The sequence below is a fragment of the Saccopteryx bilineata genome, chromosome 1, assembly GCF_036850765.1.
Source record: "Saccopteryx bilineata isolate mSacBil1 chromosome 1, mSacBil1_pri_phased_curated, whole genome shotgun sequence".
Taxonomy (NCBI): domain Eukaryota; kingdom Metazoa; phylum Chordata; class Mammalia; order Chiroptera; family Emballonuridae; genus Saccopteryx; species Saccopteryx bilineata.
Genome location: NC_089490.1, coordinates 334,563,197 through 334,590,673, shown reverse-complemented (window position 1 = coordinate 334,590,673; position 27,477 = coordinate 334,563,197). Strand labels below are relative to the sequence as shown.

The 27,477-nt window shown below is 42.1% G+C and overlaps 1 protein-coding gene across 20 annotated transcripts in view; it reads right to left on the bottom strand.

Moving 5' to 3' along the window:
- The window catches only part of SYTL2 (synaptotagmin like 2), a 135,947-nt gene that overhangs the window by 39,968 nt on the left and 68,502 nt on the right, over positions 1–27,477 (bottom strand). For 4 of the 20 annotated variants that reach the window (XM_066248749.1, XM_066248757.1, XM_066248775.1 and 1 more), the window contains 6 exons: positions 26,032–26,183; positions 23,382–23,517; positions 12,408–12,489; positions 11,344–11,458; positions 9,409–10,209; positions 558–4,445 (listed from right to left, as the gene is read on the bottom strand). In XM_066248749.1, the coding sequence (XP_066104846.1) occupies positions 558–4,445; positions 9,409–10,209; positions 11,344–11,458; positions 12,408–12,489; positions 23,382–23,517; positions 26,032–26,183 (5,174 nt within the window). Of the gene's footprint in view, positions 1–557; positions 4,446–9,408; positions 10,210–11,343; positions 11,459–12,407; positions 12,490–23,381; positions 23,518–26,031; positions 26,184–27,477 lie in introns of those variants that run through there. The other 16 variants (XM_066248825.1, XM_066248833.1, XM_066248889.1 and 13 more) reach the window with 7 other exon arrangements.

Genomic DNA, 27,477 nt, shown 5'->3' with positions numbered 1-27,477 from the left:
AGAGTCTGAAGATAATTGACAATGAGAGGGAGAGTGTGGCAGCAAAAACACCACAGCACAGGGTATCTGAGGAAAAGAAAGTTTCGGCCTTGCACTTTGTACCTGGTATTTAGCCACTACTGCGGTCAACTATCGCTCCTAAAAAGGAAATCTGTGCTCATCTGCGGCAATTTCTTGCCACAAATCTTTCTAGAGACTTCTGTTTGGATTGCCAATTATGAAAGAAATTCTAATTATTTCCAGAAGGAAAACTAGCTCGACTGTTAGAGGGAGTTTCTAAACCCAAAGAGTTCTTTAAAAATATTTTTGAAACCTAAAAGTCCTATTGTTGATTAATGAGAATAAAGTAAAATACTAAACACTGCCCTGTGGGTAAAGACTATAACAGGAAATGTAGGTTTTATTAAGAAAGGCTAGAGAGAACTGAATTGATAAGAATTTAGCACTATTTGAGAGTGTCAAATTAATTCCAATTTTGAAAAATTCTATCATCTTTTACGTCATTATCCCATAAGTCAACTCATTAATCAATGAGTTCAGAAATTCAAAATGCTCACTGGAGGTATTTCTCCAGCTTTCTGCATTAGAATCGATGTTTCCATCTGAAAAATCAGAGTCAGAGATACCTTCTTTTTCTTCCTCTTCCTCATGCCTCTTATATGGCAATGCCAGAAGCAATTCGACTTTACTTGTTTTTGTCGAGTTTTCCTTGTTGGTCAGCAGAGGAAGAGATTGCCTGTTTTGGGACACACTAATTGTTTCAGGGCCTTCTTGGAAGCTAGGCTCCTGAAAAGCCACTTCTCCAACCCCTGCAACCTCACTTTCACTGCCCCTGGGCTCTGAGGCATTGACTGTTTCCACAATCCCTATTTCATCATCCAGAATACAAAGGATTCCCGGGATCTCAGCTCCACTTTCAGAATCACAGAGCTCTACGGACAAACCAGTCACAGCTGCTCCTCTCACCACGTCATCACATTGGTTGACTTGAGATTTGAAAATATTCCTCTTAAGCTTCATTTCAGAGGTTTCTTGGGTTCTCCCCAAGCACCTGGCCTGCTCTGACCCTGAGGGTTCCTCCTCAGGAACCCCCTCCTTCACTGACACCCCAAGTTCATAAGGAGGAGCTTCAGCTATTTCTTTAAGGAGTTTCTGAAAACCAATATCAAAAGCACTCTCAGTTATTGATGGAGCTTCAGACTTTTTTACTCTTTCTTTTATTTCCTCAGGATGGAATTCAGAAGCCGCTGGCCTGGGCACCTCAGTACTACCTATGAACGTTGATGGAGAAGGTGTCCCTGTGTCACTTTCACACTTTGAGGAGAGATTTCCAATGGTTTCCTTCAGTAGTTTTTCTAAACCAGCACTGAATTCAAGGAGCTCTGATTTAGGCCGAATAATTGTTTCCCTCACAATTTCTACCACTTCCCGAGGTAACTTTTCACTATACTGAGCACCAGTGGAACCAAATGAGCTAGGGGTTTGTTCTGATGGAGACATTTGGGCAGCTAAATAAGATGAAGGTTCACAAGATTTATCAGGAACTACATCGCAGGAATAAAAATCCTTCCTGTCTGCAACTACAATGTCCGTGGTGGCCAATGGTGGGATAGCTCCGGGGGAATTCTGGGGGCTACCTGCTGCTTGTACAGTAAATACAGAAGGAAATAATGCTTTTACTTCTCCAGGAACTACCTCCCTCAAAACTGGATGACTCAACTGAGTTTCCCTAAGTAGCTTTTGTAATGCAACATTTACGTCATTCAGTGCAGGTTTGGGTGAAACAATGACTTTTTCTACAGTCTCTGAAATTTCCCTTCGAGAGGGCAGTGCCTTATCCTGGGGATCAAGGTGGGCATCGCTGGAAGAAGGCTTATCTTGGGGAAAGTTGGCCACAATCCCAACAGAACCCTTTCTGTGAAGATGCGAAGGTTGGTCCAATGGGTGAGACCCTACTACAGACATCTGAGACGTGTGTTCCGGGTTCAGCTGGCACTCACCACTGTCAGCTTGCTCAGGGAGAGCTGTTTTTCCCAAAGTTTCTTCCCTCTCTGGAAAAGAAGCTTTTATCTCTCTCTGATCGGCTGAGGAGTTGTGACTCTGTTTTACGCCTTTTTTAAAAACTCGACACTCTTCAGGCTGAGAGTTGATCTTAGGGGTGATGCGTTCCACGCTGGCTTGCAGGGGAGAGGGTAAAGTCCCAGGTCCCTCCTTCAGCAGTTGATCTAGACTCGCAGCCAAAGTGCTGGGTTTGACCTTTGGAGGAACTACAGTCTTGTCTACATGCTCACTAACGATGTCCTTGGGTCCTTTGGCTGCTTCCTTAGCATCAGCAAAATCGGCCTTTTGAGGCCATGTCCTATTTTCAGAAACACCTGGTTCAAGCACTTGTTTTCCGTGAACTCTTTCAGGAGGTTGGATTGCTGGTGATGAAGCTTCTGAAAGCAGCTTCTGTAAGCTATCGTTAAGAGCATCTTTGTAGTCTTTAGATAAAACACTTGTTTTCACTATGGATTCTCGAATCTCTTGGTCCCGGTAATCCTTTTCTTCCTTGAACACTGGAGTATCAAACCATTCCATAGTCTTTTGCACATTTTCCTTTGATGACTCATTTCCTGGCAACTGACGAGTGGATTCTGTGGGTGGTTTCAATGGAAATGTGGTTTCATATGGTAACACCTGGAGGGTGCACTTTGAATTTAACTCCTCTATTTCCTCTGTTGTTGGAACTTTTGGGGGGCTTAGACACGGCTCTTTTTCATGGGTATTTTCTCCTGATGATTTGATGTCATGGAATTCTTCGTGTTTCTGGCTATTAAAAGGCACATTATTTTTTTGGCTTGTTTTGGTTGTGGTATTCCTGTCAATGTTATCCTGACTATTTGGGTTGGCTCCTAAGTCCCAGAACTTTCTCAAATTCTCAAATTGAATGTGATTATAAACCTGTTCTGTATTGAGTTCATCCATTCTTCCTTTTAGGGACATAACTTTAAAGTTGGGATTTGATTCATTAATTAGAGATCTGTCTTTCTTCAAAGAAGTATGTATGTCACTCCCAATGTTTGAAGGATGCTGCAGTGCCGGTAAAGTGACGTCTCTTCCAGAACGCCAGCTGTCTGCTTCTGGCAATCTTTCTATGGGCTCGTTTATCTCAGTCTGAAGCAGAGACACTGTACCTGGTGGGTCAGCGGACGGATAATTTTTGGATGGACCTGATATTTGGGCCCTGGTCTCTTTTGGGTTATTTGAGGAAGAAAAACTGGAGAGAGGAGCTGCTTGGCCATCCCCATCTAGGACCACTTGCTTGGCAGTGACTTGATTATATTCATTCTGGCCTGTAGATAAACTGTCCATGGACTTCACAGGCTGATAGGCTTTAGCAAGTTGTCTCTGACTGTGTGAAGGTGGGGGTTCTTTGTGAGTTAACTTAGCTGCAGCTTTCTCACCTTCCCAAAAGGATATTCTGTCACTCACTCTTTTGTATTTCTCTCTTTGCACCTGGTTCTTGGGAACCTCACTAGCTTCTTCTTGTAGTTGGACCGCAGGCCTCTTCCAAGTAGATTTGTTGTTGGCAGCCCCGGCAAGAGACTCGGCATTCTCTGGCTCTTGGGAAGCTCTCAGGATGTAAGTACCTCCTCCTTTGCTCTCTCTCTCTGCTTTCATGTTGTCTTTCAAACCTGGCTCTTTGACAATTTTTGAAGAGTCAAAATTCACCTCTGAGTTTCCTCTATCTTTTTCATAAACACGAAGCTTGGGCTTTTGTTCACCTAAGCTGCCAGCATCCTTAATGCTGCATGACAATTGGTTTGCCGCATCTGCCCTGTTGCGATAACTATAGGAATAGTTACTGGTTGGGTGAGGTATCCCACTTCCTGTTCCTGTGTTTTTTGAAGTTTGTCTATAGTCCATAGTTTTATTCCCTTGATTTGGACTGTAGATTTCAAATGGTTGCAATATGCCTGGACCTTCCTTGCCTTGTTGGGACAAATTAAGAGAGCTGGGTTTGATGTTAGCTTTACGATCTTGGCAGTTTCCAGGAAGCAGCACCTTTCCCTCTTCTTGGAACATTGAATCAGATCCCATGGGCATCAATTCAACTTTGGTAGATAACAGAGCCTTTGAGCCATTTTCTTTTAGACTGGTATCATCTGTCACCAAGGCAACAGCAATGTGTGATTTTGAGTCTGCTTTTACTTTGGGCTCTATTCCTTGGGGATGTTGGAGAGGTGACTTATTGTCATCTAAATGAGAACTTCGGTTAAACCAGTCTAGGACTTTAGATATGGAATCATCAGTTGTCTTCCTTATCTCAGTGGCATGTGGACCCGAGCATGAGAACGTCTTAGCTTTTAGGGCCTTGAGAAGAGGAGGCTTACCTTGCTGATGGTCTCTAGAACTGCAGTCTGGCCCCTGAGAAGGCTCAGGCTCCACATGAGGCAGTTCATCTGCAATACAGAAATGCTCTTCTAAATAAGAAATGAGAATGCTTCAAGAATTATTACTCAAACACTCACGTTATCTTTTAAAAAAGCATTTTGTATTTATATGTTCCACAATAATAACTGTTTATATCAGCATTTTTCAGGGGTTGTAATAATGTAAACTATCCTAAATAAGATATTCTGCCAAAAATGGCCTATGATGGTAGAATAAAGTAAATGTAGTCCCCCCCTGGAAGTATGGGGTGTTGACCAAATTGGAAAATTTCTTTTATATCTTTGGTTTATTTTAAAAATTCATGCAAATTCTGTATTCTGCTCCACATTACATTTTATATATTAATTTACTCGCACTCTCAAATCTTTGCATAAAACTGACCTTCCAGGAAGATTCCCCAGGTTGATGACTCCACCTACCCACGGGCACACTCATAAACTCTGAGGGTTTATACCCAAATTTGAGGAACACAGACTTAGAAGACCTCAGGAGTGGGAAAAATAACTTCCAAGGAAGATGAAACAAGGAGATCCCTCCAGAAAATCAGACTGGAACAAGAAGGATATTTGCATTTCCGGGCCAGACTCTTGATCTAGTAACCCAGAGTCTCTGACCATGGGCCCAGAATCTTTACTAGCAGCTATTCCAGTGACTGTCTTGCACACTGGAGATTTAGCACCATGACCTCATAAGCTCCTTCATTATCCCCAATTTCCCTCCTATTATTTGTGACTTAGAAGTAATTTCAATGAGTCAAATAGACTAAAATGAGGACTAATGGAGAATGTGATCTCTGCCTGATGTTGGCTAACCAATGGCTAGGAGACTAAAGAAGAATATTTAAGTTCTTTCTAAGTCATTAAGAAAGTAGAGTTCTTTCTGAGCCTTCATCACAGGGCACAGCGTACATATAGATAAGGGATCTCACCCATTCTTCCTATTTAGTTAAGATTTGGGTATCTCAGCATCTCTCCTTATTCCTTATAAATGCTAGGCTACACAATACATGTTCTTGAAAATTATGTGAGCAAAGTTTGTATGAAGTCAGCTACATTTTAAATGCACTACAGGGCATATTAGTTAATAAAAATCTACCTTTAATTTTACTCATCAACTCTAGTTCAATATGAAAACAATAAAGTCTTATACAATAATTGGCACATAGATACTGGTTTCCTTCCTTACCTACACTTTGCACTATTAAATATATGCAATAATTGTAAAGTTTCTTTCAGAAATCTATAAGAATTCTGTCAGTCTGTTTAACAGAAAACAAGTCAATGATGATAAAAATGTTCATAATATACTGTTACTGAAAAAAGAAGTCTGGGCAGTATAAACATCATTTAAAATTACAGTCATGCCTGAAAATTATTGAAAGGCTATACAATGAAATGTTACCAATAGTTAATGCTAGGTAATGACATCACAGATGATATTTGTTTTATCCTGTATGCATTTTTTCTTCTTTTTTAAAAAGTGAAGTGAGTTACAGGGATCGATGGTGAGAGGAGCCAGTTGTACTTCCATCCCTTCATCCCCTGACCTCATTTAATTTAGCTGGTGAGGTACCGCACCATTTATCAGCTGTTGGCTAAGTGCATGTGAGGGCATTTCTTTTTTCCAAATGTTTTACAATGAAAAAAAAATATATATATATATACACACACACACACACACACACACATATGATATATATATATATGTGTGTGTGTGTGTGTGTGTGTGTGTGTGTGTGTGTATATATATATATATATATACTTTTTTTTTGTATTTTTCTGAAGTGAGAAGCGGGGAGGCAGAGAGACTCCTGCATGCACCTGACTGGGATCCACCCAGCATGCCCACCAGGGAGTGAAGCTCTGCCCATCTGGGGCATTGCTCCATTGCAACCAGAGCCATTCTAGCACCTGAGGCGGAGGCCATGGAGCCATCCTCAGTGCTCAGGCCAACTTTGCTCCAATGGAGCCTCAGCTGCAGGAGGGGAAGAGAGAGATACAGAGAAAGGGGAGGGGGAAGAGTAGAGAAGCAGATGGGCATTTCTCTTGTGTGCCCTGGTTGGGAATTGAACCTGGGACATCCACATGCTGGGCTGACGCTCTACCACTGAGCAAACCAGCCAGGGTAGAAAGTATATTATTTTAAAAATAAGAACAATTATTTTAAAAATTACATGCCAAGTAATGTTTTGTTTCCTCTAAGTCTAAGGAATTCTTTTGTCTCATGTTTTCTCCAGGATGAGTGTGATACTCTAATGTCAAACCCTTATAATTTGTAGATTTTACCTTTTCTTTTGGTCCTTATTTTTGTTTTATGCTCCATTTTCTTAATTTATAGTTTTGTGGTAAGCACAAAAAAAAGTGTATTAATAAGCAAGCAGAACTTTGTTTGTAAGCTCTGAGTCCAAAAGGTCTGTCAATCAAAATAAGCACAGCTAATAATGGCTTTCTCCTGATTTCCATGGTCAGTTGCAATTTAAAAATCAGAAAGCACAAATAAGTACTTAAAAACAAAATTTCAAAGGTATTCTTTGAAAGCAGGGGCAGGTCCTGGCCAGTGGCTCAATGGGTAGAGTGTTACCCAGTATATGGACATCCCAGGTTTGATTCCTGGTCAGGGCACACAGGAGAAGTGACCATTTGTTTCTCCCCACTCTTTTCTCCTTCTTCCCCTCCCACAGTTAGCTTGATTGGTTTGAGCATGGCCCAGGTGCTACCAATAGCTTGGTTGGTCTGAGCGTGTCAGCCTCAGTTGCTAAAAACAGCTCAGTACTCGCCTGACCAGGTAGTGGTGCAGTGGATAGAGCCATCGGACTGGGATGCAGAGGACCCAGGTTCAAGGCCCCGAGGTCGCCAGCTTGAGCGCGGGCTCATCTGGTTTGAGCAAAAGCTCATCAGCTTGGACCCAAGGTCGCTGGCTTGAACAAGGGGTTACTTGGTCTGCTGAGGGCCCAGGGTCAAGGCACATATGAGAAAGCAATCAATGAACAACTAAGGTGTTGGCAACAAAAAACTGATGATTGATGCTTCTCATCTCTCTCCATTCCTGTCTATCCCTCTCTCTGACTCTCTCTCTGTCCCTGTAAAAAAAAAAAACAAAATAGCTCAGTACTCAAGCATCAGCTCCAGATAGATTGCTAGGTGAATCCCAGTGGGGGTGCATGCAGGAGTCTGCCTCACTATCTCCTTTCCACTTATCTAAAATCAATCAATCAATACATAAATAAATAAATATGAAAGGAGGGGAGGTCTGAAAAACAGGAAAAGTTTACCAAATTTCTTCTATGAATTATAATAAAGAAAAATATTACCAAAGAAATAACCTTCACCTTTTGAATGAACATTTAAGTAAGCATCATCTTAGTATTTGCTATATTTACTTAAACTTTAATAATTTCCTTTAATATGAGTTTCTTTATTTCTTGAAGAAGCACCTGCTGATGTTTAATTTTAAAAAAATATCCTGTTTTGTTCAAATGATTTTAAATGTCCAGGGGGGAGGGATGGTGAAATGCTTTGTCCTTTAAAAAGTAGATGGATCTGAACAAGTATGAAACTGAAGAGCTGTGCAAAAGTGAGTCAGGGTTAATTTAATACGAACTAATAAGGGAGAGGGAGAGCCAGTGGGTTAGAAACTTGACTGTTGCTACTGTCAATATTCTTGACAATAAAGAAATAATCACAGGGTTGGATGAAGACTTTTGAAGATGTGAGACAGTACAAGGAATGATTTTCACCATTGTTTCTGTTTTTTGGAACAAAAGAATTATGAAGTAATCATATCAGTATGGGAAAGCACTTTGAGGCATCCCCTGAGAGTTGTAGAATCTTCCAGAGAGAGCAAGTTAGCTGTTTGGCAGGAAAAAGCAGCATTCTTATTGCCTCTCAACTCATACCAGCTGGAAGACAAAAAGTTCCTTTAGGGCTTTTAAAGGCTAAAAAACAAATGCCTAGAGGCCCTGTGCAGGTCAAAGTAAGTACTCAAAGTCTGGTGTCCCATCCTTTGAGGATGAGGAAGTGAAGGTTCTCTTGAGATTAAAAGAGAAGCCAAAGTTCAGTTAAATGGTAATTGAGTCAGACAGAAAAAAAACAAGAACCATATGATTTTACTCATTGTGGGTTATAAAATAGAAAGTAGCAAATAAACAAACAGAACAAAACAAATTCATAGACACAGACAACAAAATGGTGATTACCAGAGGAGAAGTTGGTGAGGGGAGACTGAAAAGGGTAAAGCGGGCCAAGTATATGGTGATGGGGGACTTGAATTTGGGTGTTGAGCACACAATGCAATACACAGGTGATGTATTACAGAATTGTGTGCTTGATACATATAATTTTATTAACCAATATCACCCCAATAAGTCTAATAAAATAAAAAATTAAAATAATAATCAAAATGGCAATTGACAAATTTGAATTAGGTAGGTAATAATATATTTACTCCATAAAAAGATATTAGCTCTCTGGCTGGTAGTTTAGTTTGTTAGATCATTGTCCTGACAAGCCAAGTTTGCAGGCTCAATCCCCAGTCAGGACACACAGAAGAATGACCAATGAATGCATAAACAAGTGGAACAACAAATCAATGTTTTTCTCCCTCTCCCTTCCTTTCTCTCCAAAGTCAATTACAAAAAAAAAAAAAAGGTATTTGCATATTTTTAATTCTTGCTTGGTATAAACACCTTGATATAACTTAAAACATGGTAATTTATTTAAATAACTGATATAATTGCATTTTTAGATTAAAGCATAATGAACCAGAAACTGTGCTATCCAGATTCTTCTAATTATTGCTGATCAAGGAAAACATGCAAACCCATTAACAGGGAGAAGCATTCCCCAGTGGCATCTGCCTGAATCCAGCTGAAATGGCTAGGAGGCAAAATGTATCTTCTACCAGGCTGGCTAGCCAAGCCACTCCAAGCACCCTGGGTCAGTGCTTACAGCCGGGTAGTGATAACTCTCTTACCAGCAGGGCTTTTGGACAATTCCGATTCAAGCCTTGACGATTCTGATGATTTAGCTTTTTGTTCATTGGTCGTGGGTGAATTCTCACTGGACTGTGGTCTTGTAGTTAAAACTTCCAAGGGAGAAGGGTGCCCACTAATTGGAAAAGAACCAGAACTCTTTGGCTGATGTGTTTCATTTTTTAATGCACTTGGGCTCAAGGCTGATGGATGGAAAGGCAAAGGCTCTCTGTACTGGGAAGGCGTAGGGTCCTTCCAAAGCTTATCCGTGTCCCCGGCATCTTTTGCTCCATTCTTCAACCGATCAGATTCTAAAACACTGAATTCCCCCACTTCGCGGCCGTGGATTAGCCCGGGACTCTGCGGGAGTTCATCCTTCACTGCAGAGAATCTCACGTGCTTTAATGGCTCCAGTGAGTTGGAGGAGTCATCTTCTAAGGAATGCTCCTTCTCAGAAATTCTCTCATGGATGGTTAGGCCAGGTGACACAATTTTGCTTTTGGGTTCAAAGTTCTGATGAAAACGAAGAGTTTCTGAGTCTGTGCTGCTGGAGCTGGAGTTGCGCTTCAGGATCCCTCTTGGAGCCCCTCTCGCGCTCAGGGAGTCTGTCCTCGGTCTAGGAAAGGACTGGTTATCACCCAGCTTTAAATCCTGTGATTTGTAGATCATTTTCCTGGCTTTAGGGGTTGGAGCTTTGATCTGGGATCCATTCTCAGGGCCTGGAAAAGTCTGCTTTGGTTCCTCCAACTTTTGACTTGAAATATCCAGGAGAGATGACTTTTCTTCTGACCCTGACAATTCACCTGAAAATGACCACACATTAGCTGATATAGCAAATGAAGAATAACTTATAATTTAAAACACCTATCATGAACTCAATCTACATTTAGCAAAAGTATTAAAATGTTAAAGACAATAAACTATGTAATATAAATGCAGACTTAATTAAAAAGCCTTTAAAAATGCATGCACAAACTTCACTGAACTATATATGTATGTGCTTTACATACATACTATGTGGTATTTTATACTTAGTAAAAAGATTTAAAAAAAACCAATTTTCAAAAATTCCTCATTGAAGTGAAGGAAAAACACAAAAGTCACCTAAAACTTTTATATATGGAAACCAAAAAAGGAACTCAAAGGAAACAAAATTCAATACTGAAAACAAAAATTAATTTTGTCAAATGTTAAAAAAACAAGGTAATGTAAGCCAGTGACACTTTTTTCCCATATAATATTTTATGCTATGTAAAGTATTCCCACTGGAGAGGGGAAAATACACTAATATTTAACAGGCTAATTGAAAGTCCTAACTCTACTTTCAGTTGTTAATTTTCTACCTGTTGCCCAATCTTTAATGTTTGTGAAATTTTCTTACCGTTACTCTTGAGAAGATTAAATTGTATTAATTGTATTTGATTTAGTATTTCCTCTAACGGGTTTGGAGGAATAGTAAAATTCCATAAGAGGCAGACTTAAATTAATTAAGTCACAAACCTGACCTGATGCTCCCGAGGGAGCTCGGCTGACGGTTACAGATCAGAGGATCGTAACTTTGGCAAGTGGCCTTTTTCTTGGGAGGCAAACTTTTAATTTTCAACAGAACTCTGTCTGCATAAGCTATAAATCCAATAAATGCTGTTAAGTGAGTGACTGAATACCTCTGGTCAAAAAATTTCCCAGTTCATTGAGTGGGAACCCAAGGCATAAAGGTTACGCAAATGACAGCTCCAAGCCTGGACCTCCATCCAGTGTCTACAATTTCTGCATCCTTACCTCAGGCAGGGGACCAATGGAAAACGCAGAATAAAAAAAAAACATCAGGGCCTTTCACTTTCTCTTAAAAGTTATTTTAGTTAAAGGAACTCTGAGAATTTCCCTTCATCCACAGATAACAAAGATAAAAATATCTAGTCCATAAAAATAATATTTACCCTCTTTTGAAGTCTGAAAGAAACCAGTCCTTCCATTTTCTGACTGCTCATTTTTGGTTTGTTGAGATAAGTGATCTTCTGGCAACTCAGAGTTATTAAATGGATTCTTCCTTTGCTGGGAGAAAAGCACTGTTTATTAAACTCACTGTAAAGTCATAACAACAACTTGGTGTGAGAGAATGCTTATTATTGCCCATATTTGATAGTTTTATCCAGTAAACTCTATCTGGCATATTTGAACAATGTTTGTCCTGGTGAATCAGGTTAGCATAGAATTACTGTATAGGTTATATAAAAAGATAAAACTGTTATATAAAATATACTCAATTCCAGAATTCTCAATGTTAAACCAGAACCAGACATTCAAATCTATATCTCACATTTCAGAGAGGTGAGAAAAGTTAGGCCTGGATATGTCAAAGAGCTGGCCAAGGTCAGGGTTAACCTGAGACTCCAATGACAGATTCCCAGTAGTGTTCTTTTTTACCAATGAGACTCTAGGCTGAAGCTGTACTAAATATAATTGTAATTGACCTTTTCTAGAAGGATTTAAAGGACACCTACCAAGGTATCTTGAAGTATTTATAGTCACTATTATGATTATCAATTATAATAAAGAAAAAGTATCAGTAAACAGATTTTTTTTTTATTAATATAAGACTAAATATCAACGTTTACTGTCTGTAGTTTCATAAATTGGCAATTTCCTCCTGCAAGCAGACCTCTAACAGAAAGTCAGGAGGCTATGAAAATGAATAAGAAGTGACATGGCGCTAACAAGCTGCGTTCTGTAAGCTTAAAAGACGCAGCCCCCGATAGCTTCAGACTTCTTATTCTTCAGGGCCAAGAACTCTGGGTCTTCAGCATGATAGACCAGTAACATGTTATTTATCAACTTTCCCACCAATTAGAGTGACTTCTTATATTAAATATTAAATATTATCTGTATCTGGTACAGAAAAGAAAAGTACTACTAAATACTTTTTATTTTATGGTGCTTTGATAAAATGAGAAAGATGGCATTCCCACCAAAAATGAGGTTTCCAAAGTCTGAGCTCATATACCTTAGATGGGAACACAGCTGAGGTCCTTGAGTGATCCTGGGACATATCAATCACGGTAGGAGCCGGATTTACCACGCTGGAACTGCAAGAGAAACAATAATTCAGAGAATAAAACCTCGCTCTTGGGAAAGCATAAATCACGCCTCTGAAGCCAAAAGCTATTCAGGTAGGATAGGAGAGGAAGTCTGTAAGATCACACTGCCAGGAGGGAAAGGGAGTTGAGCCTAGAAATTATTAAGCAGCAAAGCACAGGAAAAGGTAGGACAGAAATGACAGATAAGCATGAGACAAGACAAACTAATCCATCAGAAACCTGAAGTGTATAACACGGTACTAGGCACACAGGGGGTTTACAGTTTAAATTTGTAGAAATGAACTTGTCTCAAAGTCAGAAGCTAAAAAAAAAAAAAATAGGATGCTAACATCAGATGCAAATGAAAGTGAGAAAATGATCTCAAGGAGGGAGCATCGTTGCTAAAATATAGCTCCAAAGAGTTTTCAGGCCTCATCCCAGAAGCCAGGGCCAGAATGGTAACGTTTGCTCTAACTCAGGTAGCAAACACCAAAGAGTAGGCTCAAGTGAGACAAGTGACTCAGCAAAGGAACAGGAAAAACAGCAGATCCAGGAGATTCTATGCAGGGAGGTTGGAGGGTTTGGGCAATTTTTTGAGAACTTGCAGCCTACCTCTCCAAGGGGCCAGGTAAGTTCTTGTTAATATACGAGAGTGCTAAGGGCAAGCACTGTATCCAGAAGATGCTGGAGGTTAGAAGCCTGGAGATGGCGTAGAGGGGTGAGAAAGATTCTCGAGGATGATTCGCTGCTGGAAGGATGGGACTGACCCAGAAGAGAGTACGGTGAGAGTGAATGGAGAAAAGTGAGTTGAGCAGGCTCCCTCCTGAACAGCCAGTCCCTTGGCTATTAAGAAGGGCAAAAGAGGGTTACAGTGGCTTCCGAAGGGGAGGAAAACCACCTGCTCAGACTTCCTGTTCCAGTGGCCTTGCCTCGGGCATAAGAGATGAGGTCATTATTGGCTGAAAACATGTGACCTATTAAACTTCACCAGTTTCTCTTAGTGACTTCACAGAATCAAGACTATGGAAAATGCCTCAAAGGATTTCCACATGCAGCACAGGAACTGGAGGCTGGGGAGGGGAGAGCAATGGGCCCCATGGCTAGTACGCCTGCCTTGCCAGAGGTGCTCCTGAGGCTTCACTTCCTTCCTTTCCCGCTGCACTTCAAGTGCTATTTTTATGCACAGTTAGTCCCAGGAAGAGGCTGAAATATTGAGGCAGCCATTATTCTTTTTGTTACCCTCCTCACTGTTCCAGAAAGCAATCACAGCAGATGAGGCAGATGTATATAAAATACAGTCTGATCACATGGATGTGAGAAGGAGGGGGAAAAAAGGATGAGGAAGAGAAGGAAAAGAAACAAGAGTAAGACCTTATAATGAAGCCAGAATTAAGGCTAATTGAAAAAAATTACAGGAGGCTATTCTTGCAACATATGGGTACAAGCTGAATCAAGTTCTCTCTAGCCAATATGAAAAAAGAAATCTGGTCACTGACAGAACTCACATACAACAACAACAATAATAGGTCAGGTCTAGAAAGCAATTTCTCTTTAGCGTCATTTTAAGAAGCCAGTGAGTGACGTGAGGAACCTTATAGAAGAAGCTACACTCAGTTTCTCAGTGTTTTGTATCATCTCCTTTAGTATGTAAAACAGTCACATGATAATCAGAGGAGCTGACCGCAAGCGCTGACAGTCAAGGTCTCCGTGGAACACCCATCTTCCCCTGTCATCTTCCTCCTTCCCCTTTCCCACTCACCAAGAACAGAGGTACGCAGAGCCTCCAATTCTCCTTCCTCTGCTCCCTGGACATCCAGCCCTGAGTGCCCATGTTGCACATCACATTGTCCCTGCCTTCCCAGGGATAAAACCAGTCTCTCTCTTACTAAACTTCAGCTATGTATTTCCTGTTTATTCTGCAACCTCGCCCTGTGATACATATCTCATCTCTTACAGTAAACTGGGAGACCCCTCAAGAGGATCTTAACTATCTTTATCCCTGTGATGCCTGTACAGTGCTGGGTCCACCAATGGTGAACGGCTGAACACATGAAGGCCACGTGAGCAGTGGCAGGGAAGGCAGCAGCAGACAGGTGACCACGTTTTGTTTTGTTTTTGAAATCCATGTTATTGGCGGAACTACAATGAGGCACATTATTTAGTTTTTAAACAAAATGTCTTTGTCCTCCTGGTCAGAAAGCAAAAGAGAAGCAGAGGCCTAGCGTGCGGAGGACCCGGGTTCGATTCCCGGCCAGGGCACACAGGAGAAGCGCCCATTTGCTTCTCCACCCCTCCACCGCGCCTTCCTCTCTGTCTCTCTCTTCCCCTCCCACAGCCAAGGCTCCATTGGAGCAAAGATGGCCCGGGCGCTGGGGATGGCTCTGTGGCCTCTGCCCCAGGTGCTAGAGTGACTCTGGTCGCAACATGGCGACGCCCAGGATGGGCAGAGCATCGCCCCCTGGTGGGCAGAGTGTTGCCCCTGGTGGGCGTGCCGGGTGGATCCCGGTCGGGCGCATGCGGGAGTCTGTCTGACTGTCTCTCCCTGTTTCCAGCTTCAGAAAAATGCAAAAAAAAAAAAAAAGAGAGAGAGAAGCAGAAATGAGGCATTGAGAACACGTGGTCAGACGCTCACTAAAATACCAGAAACACACAAAATTCACGGGGTTGCCGCCTTGTAGTTGGGATGGGGGAAGGGGGAAACGGGATGAGAGTGAGATACCTGGATAGCTACAGTCACAACTCTGCTTAATTTAAAAGCAAATTAAAACAAGAGGCTTAGTAAAAAAACAAAAACAAAAACAAACAAGAGGCTTAGGTGTCAAGTTGTCTCTGAAAATATAGCTGTTTCCCAAATTGAGGCCTGGCTTTGCTTCTCCCGAGGCAGAAAGCAACGTTTGTTTGCCTGTCTTTTCTTGGGCAGCCATCACTACAGTGATCATCTTATTCTGAACTGATCTTTGCAACATCCCTGTTAGGCATATATCCTTCACCTCATTTCATTTGTGAGAAAAGTGAGGCTTAGAGAGATTAAGTAACTTGCTTGATGTCACAAAACAAATTGTGGAAAAGGTGGGGATTTGAAACAAGTGTGTCTGACCCTGACTCCAAAGAGAGCCATCACAATGGCTAAGCTACATTGCCTGTTTCTTGCATTAGTAAAGCAGTGGTTTGTGGCCAGAGGACTGGAGTAAAGTCACCGGTGATTCTTCTCAGTGACTCTCATGCCTGTCACTTCCTGTCCACATGTCCTAGCACCTCCTTTATTTCTGTCAAGTGTATTAACCTCAGATCTGACCTCCTGACTCCAAAGTTCCACTCCCCTAAACCAGTCAGCATTCCACCATAAAGCTGGAAGGGTCTAACACACGATGGTGACCCTGTAGTATCTCTTCTGTTCATTACCTTTTCCCAGGACCCCCGAGGCCAGTCGAATGAAGTCTGAACTCCCCAGAAAGGAAGTGGAGATATTCCACCATCTGACCAATATACCTTCTCACTCCTTTCTGTAGACCCTTCATGCTCAACAAAGGGTCTATATACTCATTGTCCCCAAACCTCACTCATCTCTGCAGTCTCTACTCAACCTATCCCCCAGCTCCTCCCTCGGGTGTTTGTTCTGCTCTCTGTGCCCAAATCCTCACTTTTATCTCCAAAGTCCACTCCACATCACACCTCCTCCGTGAAGCTGCTCCCAGGTCAGCCCACTTGGACCTGGGTCTCCTCTTCTCAAATCTTACAGCACATTTTACTGGTATTTTAAATTAGGAATTCACTCCCTGCCTGGCACTCTTTGTTTTCATGTGATCAGATATTCTACAGATGTATTATTTTTCCCAAGAGAGTACAGTCTCTATATAGCCAGATACTGTGTCTTTTGTGCCTCTCAGAGGGCAGCAGACTGTGCCCTGCAGATATAAGATATTCAATACATTCCACAAGATGAGCTTAATAAACGGCCAAGCATGCCACATGCTACACCGGATGCTCTGTAACTTCTTCCCTCGGGCATCCTGCAGAAACAACCGGCACTACCAGAAGGAACACTTAGACAAAATTGTTTACTTCCTTAAAGGGTTATTAAAATATTAGACTGTGATATTGGCATTAGGATTTCCCTTCTAAAAGTATCTGCATTTTAATGTGGCTCTTTGAAGACAACTAAAAAAATAATAATGTTAGGTACTGAGTCAGAGACTCTTGGAAAAGAGTTAGGGCTTTACAGAAGTCTTAAAATCACATCACATAGGCAGCTGGACACTCCATCTGTTTCTATGTCTGGCCATAAAGTGCTCCAACCTTCAAAAGCTTTTGAACCTGAACTCTCTCTAAAACAGCGGAAAATAACGGCATACATCATTCACCTTCTGCTGAGGTATTTTCTAGCTTAAATATTAACAGCATCTAGAATCAGAAGCAATCCTGCAAGTGATTTTCTCCCTGTGCCTTGGTTGCTGATCTCTCTCTGGACTGTGATCTTGGAAGCTAATGCAGCACCTCCTCCCGGGCGCCCAGCTCTGACTGCACCAGCACACGTTAACACTCGCTCGATGAGGCTGAACACATGAATAAACAAATGAAGAAAGGGCTCCAGGATAACTCAAGGGAACAAAATTAGGAAACATGTGGTGCCAAGCCTTTCAAGTCAGTCTTTTTAAAAATAAAATATTACTTCCCTGGTGCTACCGCACCTTGTGCTATGCATTTATCTATAGATTTATCTGACACAAATACTCTCATCTGAGCATAAGGCACACTGATGTCACAGTGACACTATTCCTACCTCAACTGATTTCGGTAAATCCAAGACCCTATAGGATTAAGAAAGATTATTTTAAGAGCTCAATATAAATGACTCTGTGGGGCAGGCCTCCAAGAAATGAAATGGTCACATTACTGGACTGCAATCAATCCCAAGGACAAAAAATCAAATGCATTGTTCATAGATCGGCTCATCAAAAAAGAAGCTCAAAACTTGCATCCAGATAGGCTTACAGTTACTGAAAAGTCAAATATTCCTTGTTGTGTAATAATGCATGTTAGATTCCTTCAGAGGAGAAGGGAGGCTACCAGGCACCTGGGGGTTGTGAGGATAAAAGGACGTGAGAGGAGTAACCAGAAGGGGGAAAGAACCAGGAAGCTTGCCGTACAAAACTATTCTCTTTTTAGAGGCCTGTTTTCTTAGTGGCCACAGAGCAAAGTCAATCTAAGCTCAGAGGGACCAGTCCTCAGAGAGGAGGGCTTTTTTTTTTAATTCCACAACACATCACCTGTACACTCTATTGTGTGTTCACCACCCTAAGTCAAGTCTCCTTCCATCACCATTTATCCCTGCCGTATCCTCCTCCACCTCCCCTCACCCCCTCCTCCTGGCAATCACCACACTGTTGTCCATGTACATGAATTTTATCTTTCTTTTCTTTTATGCTCAATCCATTCACCCCTACTCAGCTCCCCAACCTCCCTCCTCCACAGCTGTCAGCCTGTTCGCTATCTATAAGTCTGCCTCTGTTTTGCTTGTTAGTTCATTTTGTTTATTAGATTCTGCATATAAGTGAAATCATATGACACCATCTTTCTCTGACTGGCTTATTTCACTTAGCATAATGCTCTCTGGATCCAGCCATGCTGTTGCAAAGGGTAAGATTCCCTTCCTTTTTATGGCCAGGTAGTATTTTATTGTGTAAATGTACCACAGCTTTTTTATCCCTCATCTACTGATGGACCCTTGGTCTGCTTCCAAATCTTGGCTGTTATAAATAATGCTGCAATGAACATAGGGGTACACATATTCTTTCAAATTAGTGTTTTGAGTTTCTTCAGATAAATTCCTAGAAGTGGAATTTCTGGGTCATAAGGCAGTTCCATTTTTAAGTTTTTTGAAGTAACTCTATCCTGTTTTCCACAGTGGCTGCACCAATTTGCATGCCTACCAGTAGGGCACAAGGGTTCCCTTTTCTCCACAATCTCATCAACACTGGTGTTTGTTGACTTATTGATGATAGCCATTCTGACAAGTGTGAGGTTATACAGTATCTCATTGTGATTTTAATTTGTATTTCTCTGACGATTAGTGATGTTGAGCATCTTTTCATATGTTTATTGGCCATCTGTATGTCCTCTTTGGAGAGTGTCTAGTCAGGTCCTTTGCCCACTTTTTAATTGAATTGTTTGGTTTGGTTTTTTTTGGTGTTGAGCTTTACATGTTTTGTAAATTTTAGATATTAACCCCTTATCAGATAGATGTATTGGCAAATATGTTCTCCCATTCAGTGGGTTGTCTTTTCATTTTGTTAATGGTTTCCTGTGCTGTGCAAAACTCTTTAGTTTGATGTAGCCCCATTTGTTTAGCTGTTCTTTTGTTTCCCTTGCTGGAGGTGATATATCAGAAAAAAATATTGCTATGAGAAATGGCCAAGACTTTACTGCCTCTGTTTTCTTCTAGGATTTTTATGGTTTTGAGTTTAACATTTAAGTCTTTAATTCATTTTGCATTTATCCTTGTGTATGGTGTAAGAAGGTGGTGGTCTAGTTCCATTTTCTTTGCATGCATCTGTCCAATTTTCCCAACTCCATTTATGGAATAGACTATCTTTACCCACTGTATGTTTTTTCTTCTTTTGTCAAATATTAATTGACTAAAAGGCATGGGTTTATTTCTGGGCTCTCTATTCTGTTCCATCGATTTATATGCCTGTTTTTAATTCCAGTACCATGCTGTTTTGGTTTCTGTGGCCTTGTAGTATAGTTTGATATCAGGTAGCAGGATTCCTCCAACTTTGTTCTTTTTTCTTTGGATTGCTATGGGTATTCAGGGTCTTTTGTAGTTCCATATAAATTTTTGGAATATTTGGTCTAGTCCTGTAAAATATGCCATTAGTACCTTGATAGGTATTGTGTTGAATCTATAGGTTATTTGGGGGAGTATGGACAAAGAGCTGGTCTTAAAGGAAGATATGGGGGGGGAAGTAAGGGAGACACTAAAAGATCAGTCCTCTTCCAGGCTCTTTCAGACCAAAGAAGCACTAATAGCAGGGACATCATAGCCCTGGTCAGTAGAGAAGCTACTAGACTCTCAGTGTTTTTCTGGAGCTCCCAAACTTGTTTTATAGAATATGTCAGCATAAGTAACAAAGGAGGGCCTTCTCATCCCAGAACAGGCCTACCTCTGTAGTCAGACCATTATACCTCACTATGGACAGGGTCCTGATACAGGGGAAGAGTGCCTCACATTTTTATTCTGTACTCTCCACCTTGGCTCAGTTCTACAGATTATCGTGTACATGTTCTACAATTGTTGTGTGTGTGGGGGGGGGGGGGCGGCGGAGCCATGACGTACCATGGACCAGTGCCAGTCATGAGCTGTCTGTTACTGGTTCACAATGAGATAAGTGCAGAAACTGAAAGTATGTACACTGTCACCCCTGGCTGGTTCAGTGGATAGAGCATTGGCCCAGTGTGCAGAAGTCCCAGGATTGATTCCTGCTCAGGGCACACAAGAGAAGTGACCATCTGCTTTTCTTTCCCTCCCTCTCCTTCTTCTCTCCCTCTCTCACAGCCAATAGATTGATTGGTTCAAGCACTGAGGACAGCAAGGTTGGTCTGAGCATTGGCCTCAGGAGCTAAAAATAGCTCAGTTGATTCAAACATCAGCCTCAGATGGGGGTGGCTGGGTGGATCCAGTTGGGGTGCATACGGGAGACTATCTCACTATCTCTCTTCTTTTCACTTAAAAGAAAAAAAAAGATAAGTATACTACTGTAATTAGAAATACATTTAAAAAAACAAAACAAAACACTAGTTCTTTACCACAGTTTGTGCCAACAGCACTCCACCCCCACCCCCACCCCACCAACTGAAGGTCATTAACCAGAACTATGAGCATTTGGAGCTTTCTTTTTGCCACTCTAAAATAAATCCCATTCTCTGCTCATCAGACTGCTCTCTGCTGCCTGATCATCCTTGACAGGTTTGCACCTGTCATCCTTGTGACAGGTGCAAACAAGGATGAGTTTAAAAAGAGCACAGGCGGCCCAGTGGTTCTCATTCCTCACAGGCAGAACCTCCACAGAGCTGCGCCCCACCAGAAAGAAGGAATCTAGCCACAGAGGCCATTGGGAAACCTCCTTCAGAAATTACCATGTACAATCACTGTTACCTCACGCTCCCTGACTCCTGGCTAAGAAAATATTGACAGGTATTAAGTCATTCTATTGAAGTTCACTTAGTCTAAAAGTACAGGCCCCAAAATACACTTAACACACCCAGTTCCCAAAAGTTAAAGCGTAGGTGAGAAACTGCAGGAACCTGATCTTGAGTAAAGTAGTGGTTTCTGACAAGGAAAGGAGGAAGTAAACAACAGCTCTGTCAACAGTTCTGAATGATTACCAAGCATGCTGGGCAATGAGCAAAGCATGCTGGGTATATCTCACATTCTTATTCTTGCTTTCTCAACCATATCTCATCTATGTTATAATAACATAATTCTAATGCCACTTGGACATTGCCAATTTTCTTTCTTCCCGAGAAAGTGGTTCCCATACCTCATTTCATTTAATCTCACAATATCCTGGTGAAACAGCTCCATTCCGATTTGTGGATGAGACTCGCAAGGCCCAAAAGGTCAAACAAGTAATATAGAAAACAAGGGAGACACAAAATTTGGAAATTTGATAACCTCAAACTGAGGAAGAGCGGGGTAACACCCACCAACCCACACGCGGTCCTGAGAGAAAAGAGTTGAACTCTGGCACCTCTGTCCCTCAGACCCTTTGAGATGAAATGAGTTCCTCGGAGAAGGCCAGGAAGTCTGACCCACATAACATTGTACAATGAACTAAGTTTGCCTCTGAAACTCCAAGATTTTCTCCTTTCTCTTTCTGCAGCACTTGTACACTCTTCCCTTAGTCAGTGCTCTGCTGCTCCTCCACCCCCATCACACCCGGCCCTCAGAAGCTGCTCTCAGCTCTTTGCTGCTTTATCTAAGTCAGTGGTCCCCAACCTTTTCTGGGCCTCGGACCAGTTTAATGTCAGAAAATATTTTCACAGACCGGCCTTTAGGGTAGGACGGATAAATGTATCACGTGACCGAGACAAGTGTCAAAAGTGAGTCTTAGACGGATGTAACAGAGGGAATCTGGTCATTTTTAAAAAATAAAACATTGTTCAGACTTAAATATAAATAAAACAGAAATAATGTAAGTTATTCATTCTTTCTCTGCAGACCATTACCAAATGGCCCACGGACCGGTACCGGTCTGTGGCCTGGGGGTTGGGGACTACTGATCTAAAGGACTGTGTTCTCACTCCCCGAGTTCTACTACTATTTAAGGTGTCATCTTCCCCTGTGAAAAAAAGGAAGGCTTGAACCCCATTAGGGGGTTTCAGGCAGTAGTAAATGGGGAGTCACCTAGAGGAAAGGAGCAGGGCATGCCTCACACCCTTTCCTGAGCTTCCTGGAATAGCTGTGTGCATGCGAGAGCCACGCCGCCATTCCTAGTGCATGTACTATGTCCTATGAACTATGTGTTGGGAATTCTGCATTCATTAGCTAATTAAAGTCTCAATAATCTTGTAGCAAATTATTATCATTCCCATTTTACAGCTGAGGAAACAAAAGACTAAGAAGTTAAGTCACTTCTAGTGCAAGGTTACAGAATCAGAAAGCGGCTAAGCCAACATGACCTTTACAGACATCACAAAACACTACAAATAAAGGAGAAACCGTGCAACCAACCACCTCTGGAAAACAAAGTGAGTCCTCTTCCACAGGGAAATGGCTAAATAATGGGCTCTGTATTAGAAACAGTATATTATTCCCTTATCCATGCGATGTAAGTTTATTCATATTTGACTCTGAAATGCTTTTGGGTGCCTCTACTACAGACCCACTCCCTCCCCCATAATCTATGTTGGAAACACCCCTACTGCCCAGGTGCCTCTACCTTGGACCCATAATCTATGTGTGTCACCAGCGAATTCATCAACTTTATTCGTTGAAGAATGAACTGTCTTCACTGATGAGTTAAAAATAAAATGCAGCTGCCCCTACCGCCACCACCAAAGGCTAACAACTATACCTCCAAGCGACAAACACCAATGGAAAAAGCCTTTAATATCTAAAAGCTAATCATCATGATACAAAAGGTGGGGCAATGCAGCCCCACTGTCATCTACCTCATAGGAAGGATGTACAAAGGTACTTTTTCATTGGCCAGATGACAAGATGTATGGTAAACACCAAAAACCGAAACTGAAACATTGAGGACAATCTACATCCGTAAGAGGCAATTACTGAGCATCTCTTGCTGAGTGCCAGGTATTCTACATATACTTTATCACTAACTCTCACCGTAGCCTTTCCTGGTATATATTATCTCCTATCTGTAGTTAAGGAAAGGGACTCAAAGAGGTTCGATGACTTGCCTGTGGTCAAATAGCTAATAACTGGCATATTCAGGACTTGAATTCATATCTAGCTGGTTCCCATGCTTGAGCTTCTTTCATTGTACCAGGCTGTTATAATTTGATCATAATTCATCTTTTCCCTGAAGTGACACATTTCCCTATGTTCATTTTAGAGTACCTCTTTCTTCTACCCCAAGAAAAAATCCTTAGTACAAATTAAAAAAAAAAAAAAAGAAGCTATTGTTGGTGCTAAATGAAATTACCACTTATCATTTTAATTTTACTTAATATTCAAATTTGTTAGACATTTTGGAAGCTGGAACAGAGTACTACCCAAGCTTTGTTTACAACAGGGCCCAGCATTTTCTTAGACATGCCCTTCCCTGTGCCCATGAGCCCAGCTTAGCACGTGCACCAAGAGCCCACCATTGTGCCCGTGCAGCACACCAAGCCACCTGTCCCACATGCAGCAGCTCTCCCCAGGGGCTCTGTCTTACCTCGGGCTTGCTGGTCCTACATCTTCTTCTGGCTCTTCTACCACCCCGGCTAGCTCTGGGGGAAGGAAAGCATCTTTGTTGACATTATTCACCCAGCTGTCCTTTGCCTCATTTTCTCTGTCCTTACTCTGCTCAGCTGCAACAGGAAACAATGAAGAGAGGAGGGTTATCTCACCTCTGTGACCTACAACTCTCCTATGGCTCTTATCACTGCAGGCTGGAACCTGAACTTCAGGCCTTCCCCGGGTGCTACGGCAATCACCAATTGAGTATTAAGGGGTACAATTATACCTGCAAGAGAAGCCAGTAGATTCCTCTGCTAGCTCCCCCTGCCCAGCAGAGTCTCCAGAGAGCAACATGCAGGTGACTCACAAGGGAAGCAAATTCTAACTGCCTCTAGGTGAATCTGACCTGAATTGGGTCAGGACCAAATGTGTATGACCGGGGACAATGAGGACAGTAAGTCCCCACTAGAACAGAAGCATCATCATTACAAGCATTTCTGGAACATTTACAATATGCCTGACTCGTGGCTGGGCTCTGGGATACAAAGGGGAACAAACACTTTCAGTCTAGACTGTCCCCCTCCGTTCCTACTCCTTCCCCCAGTCTCGACTCTCTACATATCCAGCGTCTACATATTCCTTACCGCCAAGGCTCAGATGCCAGGAGCCTACAAAACCTCTGTGCTCCCTCTTCAGGAAACAACCTTTTTGCCTCTGAACACCCAGAGCTCTTTATGTGCATCTCTCAGATAATTAGCATCAACGAGTGGCGGCAGTGCTCTGCACAGAGCTGAGTTCTTTGAAAGTATTGTCCTATGAGGAGGGAGCGGCTTTCCAAGTTTGCAAATTTGAAAATTGAGGAACACAGAGTACAAGAAACTTACCTAAGGCCACATAACCAGTAAGTGCTAGGAATACTCTCATCAGTGTTAAGAAAATGTAGCAATATAAGGGCTCTCAATTTCCAAATAGACTCACACTCTAGGGTGTTTTTCAACACAAGTCTGTTTATATTACATCTAGTTTTTCAATTGGAGTCCACAGTACCAACCTGTACCTCTCAAGATTTCTGAAGGTCTAGATGGTTTTGAAAATCAAGAGGTGGCCCTGGACAGTTGACTCAGTGGATATAGCATTGGCCCCATGTGCAGATGTCCCAGGTTTGATTCCTGGTCAGGGCACACATGAGAAGTGACCATCTGCTTCTCTCTCCCTCCCTCTCCCCCTTTCTCTCTCTTCCCCCTCGCAGCCAGGGGCTGAACTGGATAGCTCAGTTGATTCAAGAGTGTCAGCCCCAGACAGGGGTTGCTGGGTGGATCCTGGTTGGGGTGCATGCCAGAGTCTATCCCCCCTCCTCTCACTTAAAAAAATTAAATAAAATCAAGAGGCCTTTGAGTGCCAGATCAGGTGGTGGCATAGTGGCTAGAGCATCAGCCTGGGACACTGAGGAACTAGATTTGAAACCCTGAGGTTGCAGCTTGAGCGCGGGCTCATCCAACTTGAGCGCGGGGTTGCTGGCTTGAGTGTGGCATCATAGACATGACCCCATGGTCTCTGGCTTGAAGCCCAAGGTTACTGGCTGGAACCCAGGATCACTGGCTTGAGCAAGCGGTCACTAATCCGCTGGAGCCCCCTAGTCAAGGCAGGTGTGAGAAAGCAATCAATGAACAACTAGGGTGCCACAACTATAACTTGATATTTCCCATCTCTCTTTCTTCCTGTCTGTCTGTTCCTATTTGTCTGTCTATCTCTCTTTCGCTAAAAATGGGGGGGGGGGGCTGTGAGCAATACATGACACATATTAAGCAGGTAGCCCTTATTTGCAAGGAGTGTGGCTCTTGCTTTCATAAAGACTGAAAGCCCAGATCTGACATTTGCCAGTTATCTGACCTAGGGCACATAGAACTTTACATAGCCCATATATAGAATGCAGATAATAATGCCTACTTACAAGGTTGTTGCTACAATTAGAAATAAGAAAGAATAAATTTCCATCATATATTAGATGCTCAAAAGGTGATAGTTATTTCCTTATTGAGTACAAGCTAGATCTAGGCAGGGGCTGTTTTCAAGGAGAAAGATTTACACTGACTCATCCAGAGTAAGAAAGAAGGCACAAGGGAAATATTTAATGAACTCAACAGATTTCTAAAGAAGCCCTCAAAATACTGTCTTGAGAGTCCTTAAATAATGTACTTGGTTGATTATTATTTAAAATATCAAATGTTAAGGTCATCGAACAGAGAGACTAATCTCTTTCTAACTTCTTTTTTAGGAGAAAAAGGTTCTGAATCTTCAGGGAAGGGCAGGGGACGGAGAGAGGGAGGGAGAGAGGGAAAGAGGGAGGGAAGGAGGGAGGGAGGGAAATCCTCATAAATCTGGACTTTCTATGGTACTGTTATGCCCCATGGCATCTAAAGGGCTTCCTTTTTCCTTTTAAACTACACTGAGTCACTCTGCCCCACCCTCATCCATCCAAACGCAGAGCAAGAAAATTTGGAGCTAGAGGGTTACACATTATCAAAGGTATACATTTAAATGATTTCCCTGAGCAGATTTTAGTAACGATTTGGATTCTTCCCTTCTTCTAACTCCTCCTTCTCAAACAAATGCTGGCTCTGAATGCACTAGTCGTATCAACTCACCTGCTACCTGGGGCCTCTTCTTCCTCATGGATGCTCTGATGATATCTGTGCCATGGATTTTGTCTCTGTGCCTTTTTGCCTTGGCTTCATAAAACCACTGGCCACTCATATTCTTGAGCTGCTGGTCATCCTTAATTTTTTCAGGCAGATGTCTACAAAAGGAAAAGAGCTTTACTTCGCTGAAAAGCCACAGTAAATAAATGAGTTCACTGTGACACTGCATAAAGCAATTTGTAAACCTACAGTCAAAATGAAGCTCTCATTGCTTTAGAAGATTCCCCAGCTCTCCCAGATGACTAACACATGTATGTTTCCCATGGACTGAGAAGCCAAGGCCAGCATTTTTTTAAAATTCAAAGGTTTAATCCATGATCCCCAGGTGACGCCTTGACATTTCTCAAGGGCAGGTCTACCTTTTGGCTGCACTTGTCTGTGTCTACTGTAAATAACGTAGGGAGAAATGATAGATGAAGCTTCCCTAAGCCCTGGTCTCCTTATCTGTATAAAGGGGTTAATAATAGTAACCCACCTCATGGGGTTGCTATGAAGATTAAATTAGTTTATGCATGTGAAATGCCCGCTGCACAAGCCTGGCACCTAATAAACACTCAGTGACTAACTGGTGGGGTACTTATTGGCTTATCAGTCCTTTCCATGGCAGTGAAGTGAGTTTATCAGCGATTTTCCTGGAAGCCTGTGGGGGATAGCGCATGATGTCCCTGGTTAGGGAAATGAATTCTGCAAAGGCGGGCTGGAGGACCAAGAAAGATCAGACTCACTGGGATGAGGGTGGAGAATGGAGGCAGAGCCAAATGTCTCTTATACAGATATTGCCATGAAGGGTTCCACTGTCCTCCATGTTCACCAAAAAGCTAAAACCTAAAGAACAAACCAAGTACTGCTCTCCTAAAATGTCCCATCATTACAATGGCTGGAAAAATTATGTTCTGCGTCACAAGTCTTTTATCCTCTGCATCTCCCTATCCATCTAAATAAAATGAGAAGCACAAAATCTGTCTTTTAATATTCATAGAGATGCACTTAGAATACAGTGGAATAAAAGCCTTAAGGAGACTTTGAACTCTTAGAAGATAATGTGCTACTTAAATCCAAGAAGGTTTTATGATTGTTATTCAAGCTCACATGCACACTTCCTACTGTAGCAAACCTAAGTTTTAGCCAGACTGGATATATAGAGGCCACAGCAGGGTGTTGGCAAGGCTGTGCACAGGGCTGCACACAGGTACATGTGGGAGTGGGAAAAGCAGAAGGGGCAGTGGCTGTGGATCTCACAAGGCTGTTTCCTCTCTCCTGAGTGTGCCTGGAGAGTGTCTTTCTACTCAGAGTCCAGCTCTCCACAGGGACTTCTTCTCCTCTCTCCATGACCAAGGAAGAAGCGACCTTATCCCAAACATGCCCAATCATAACCTTTGGACACACAGTGTC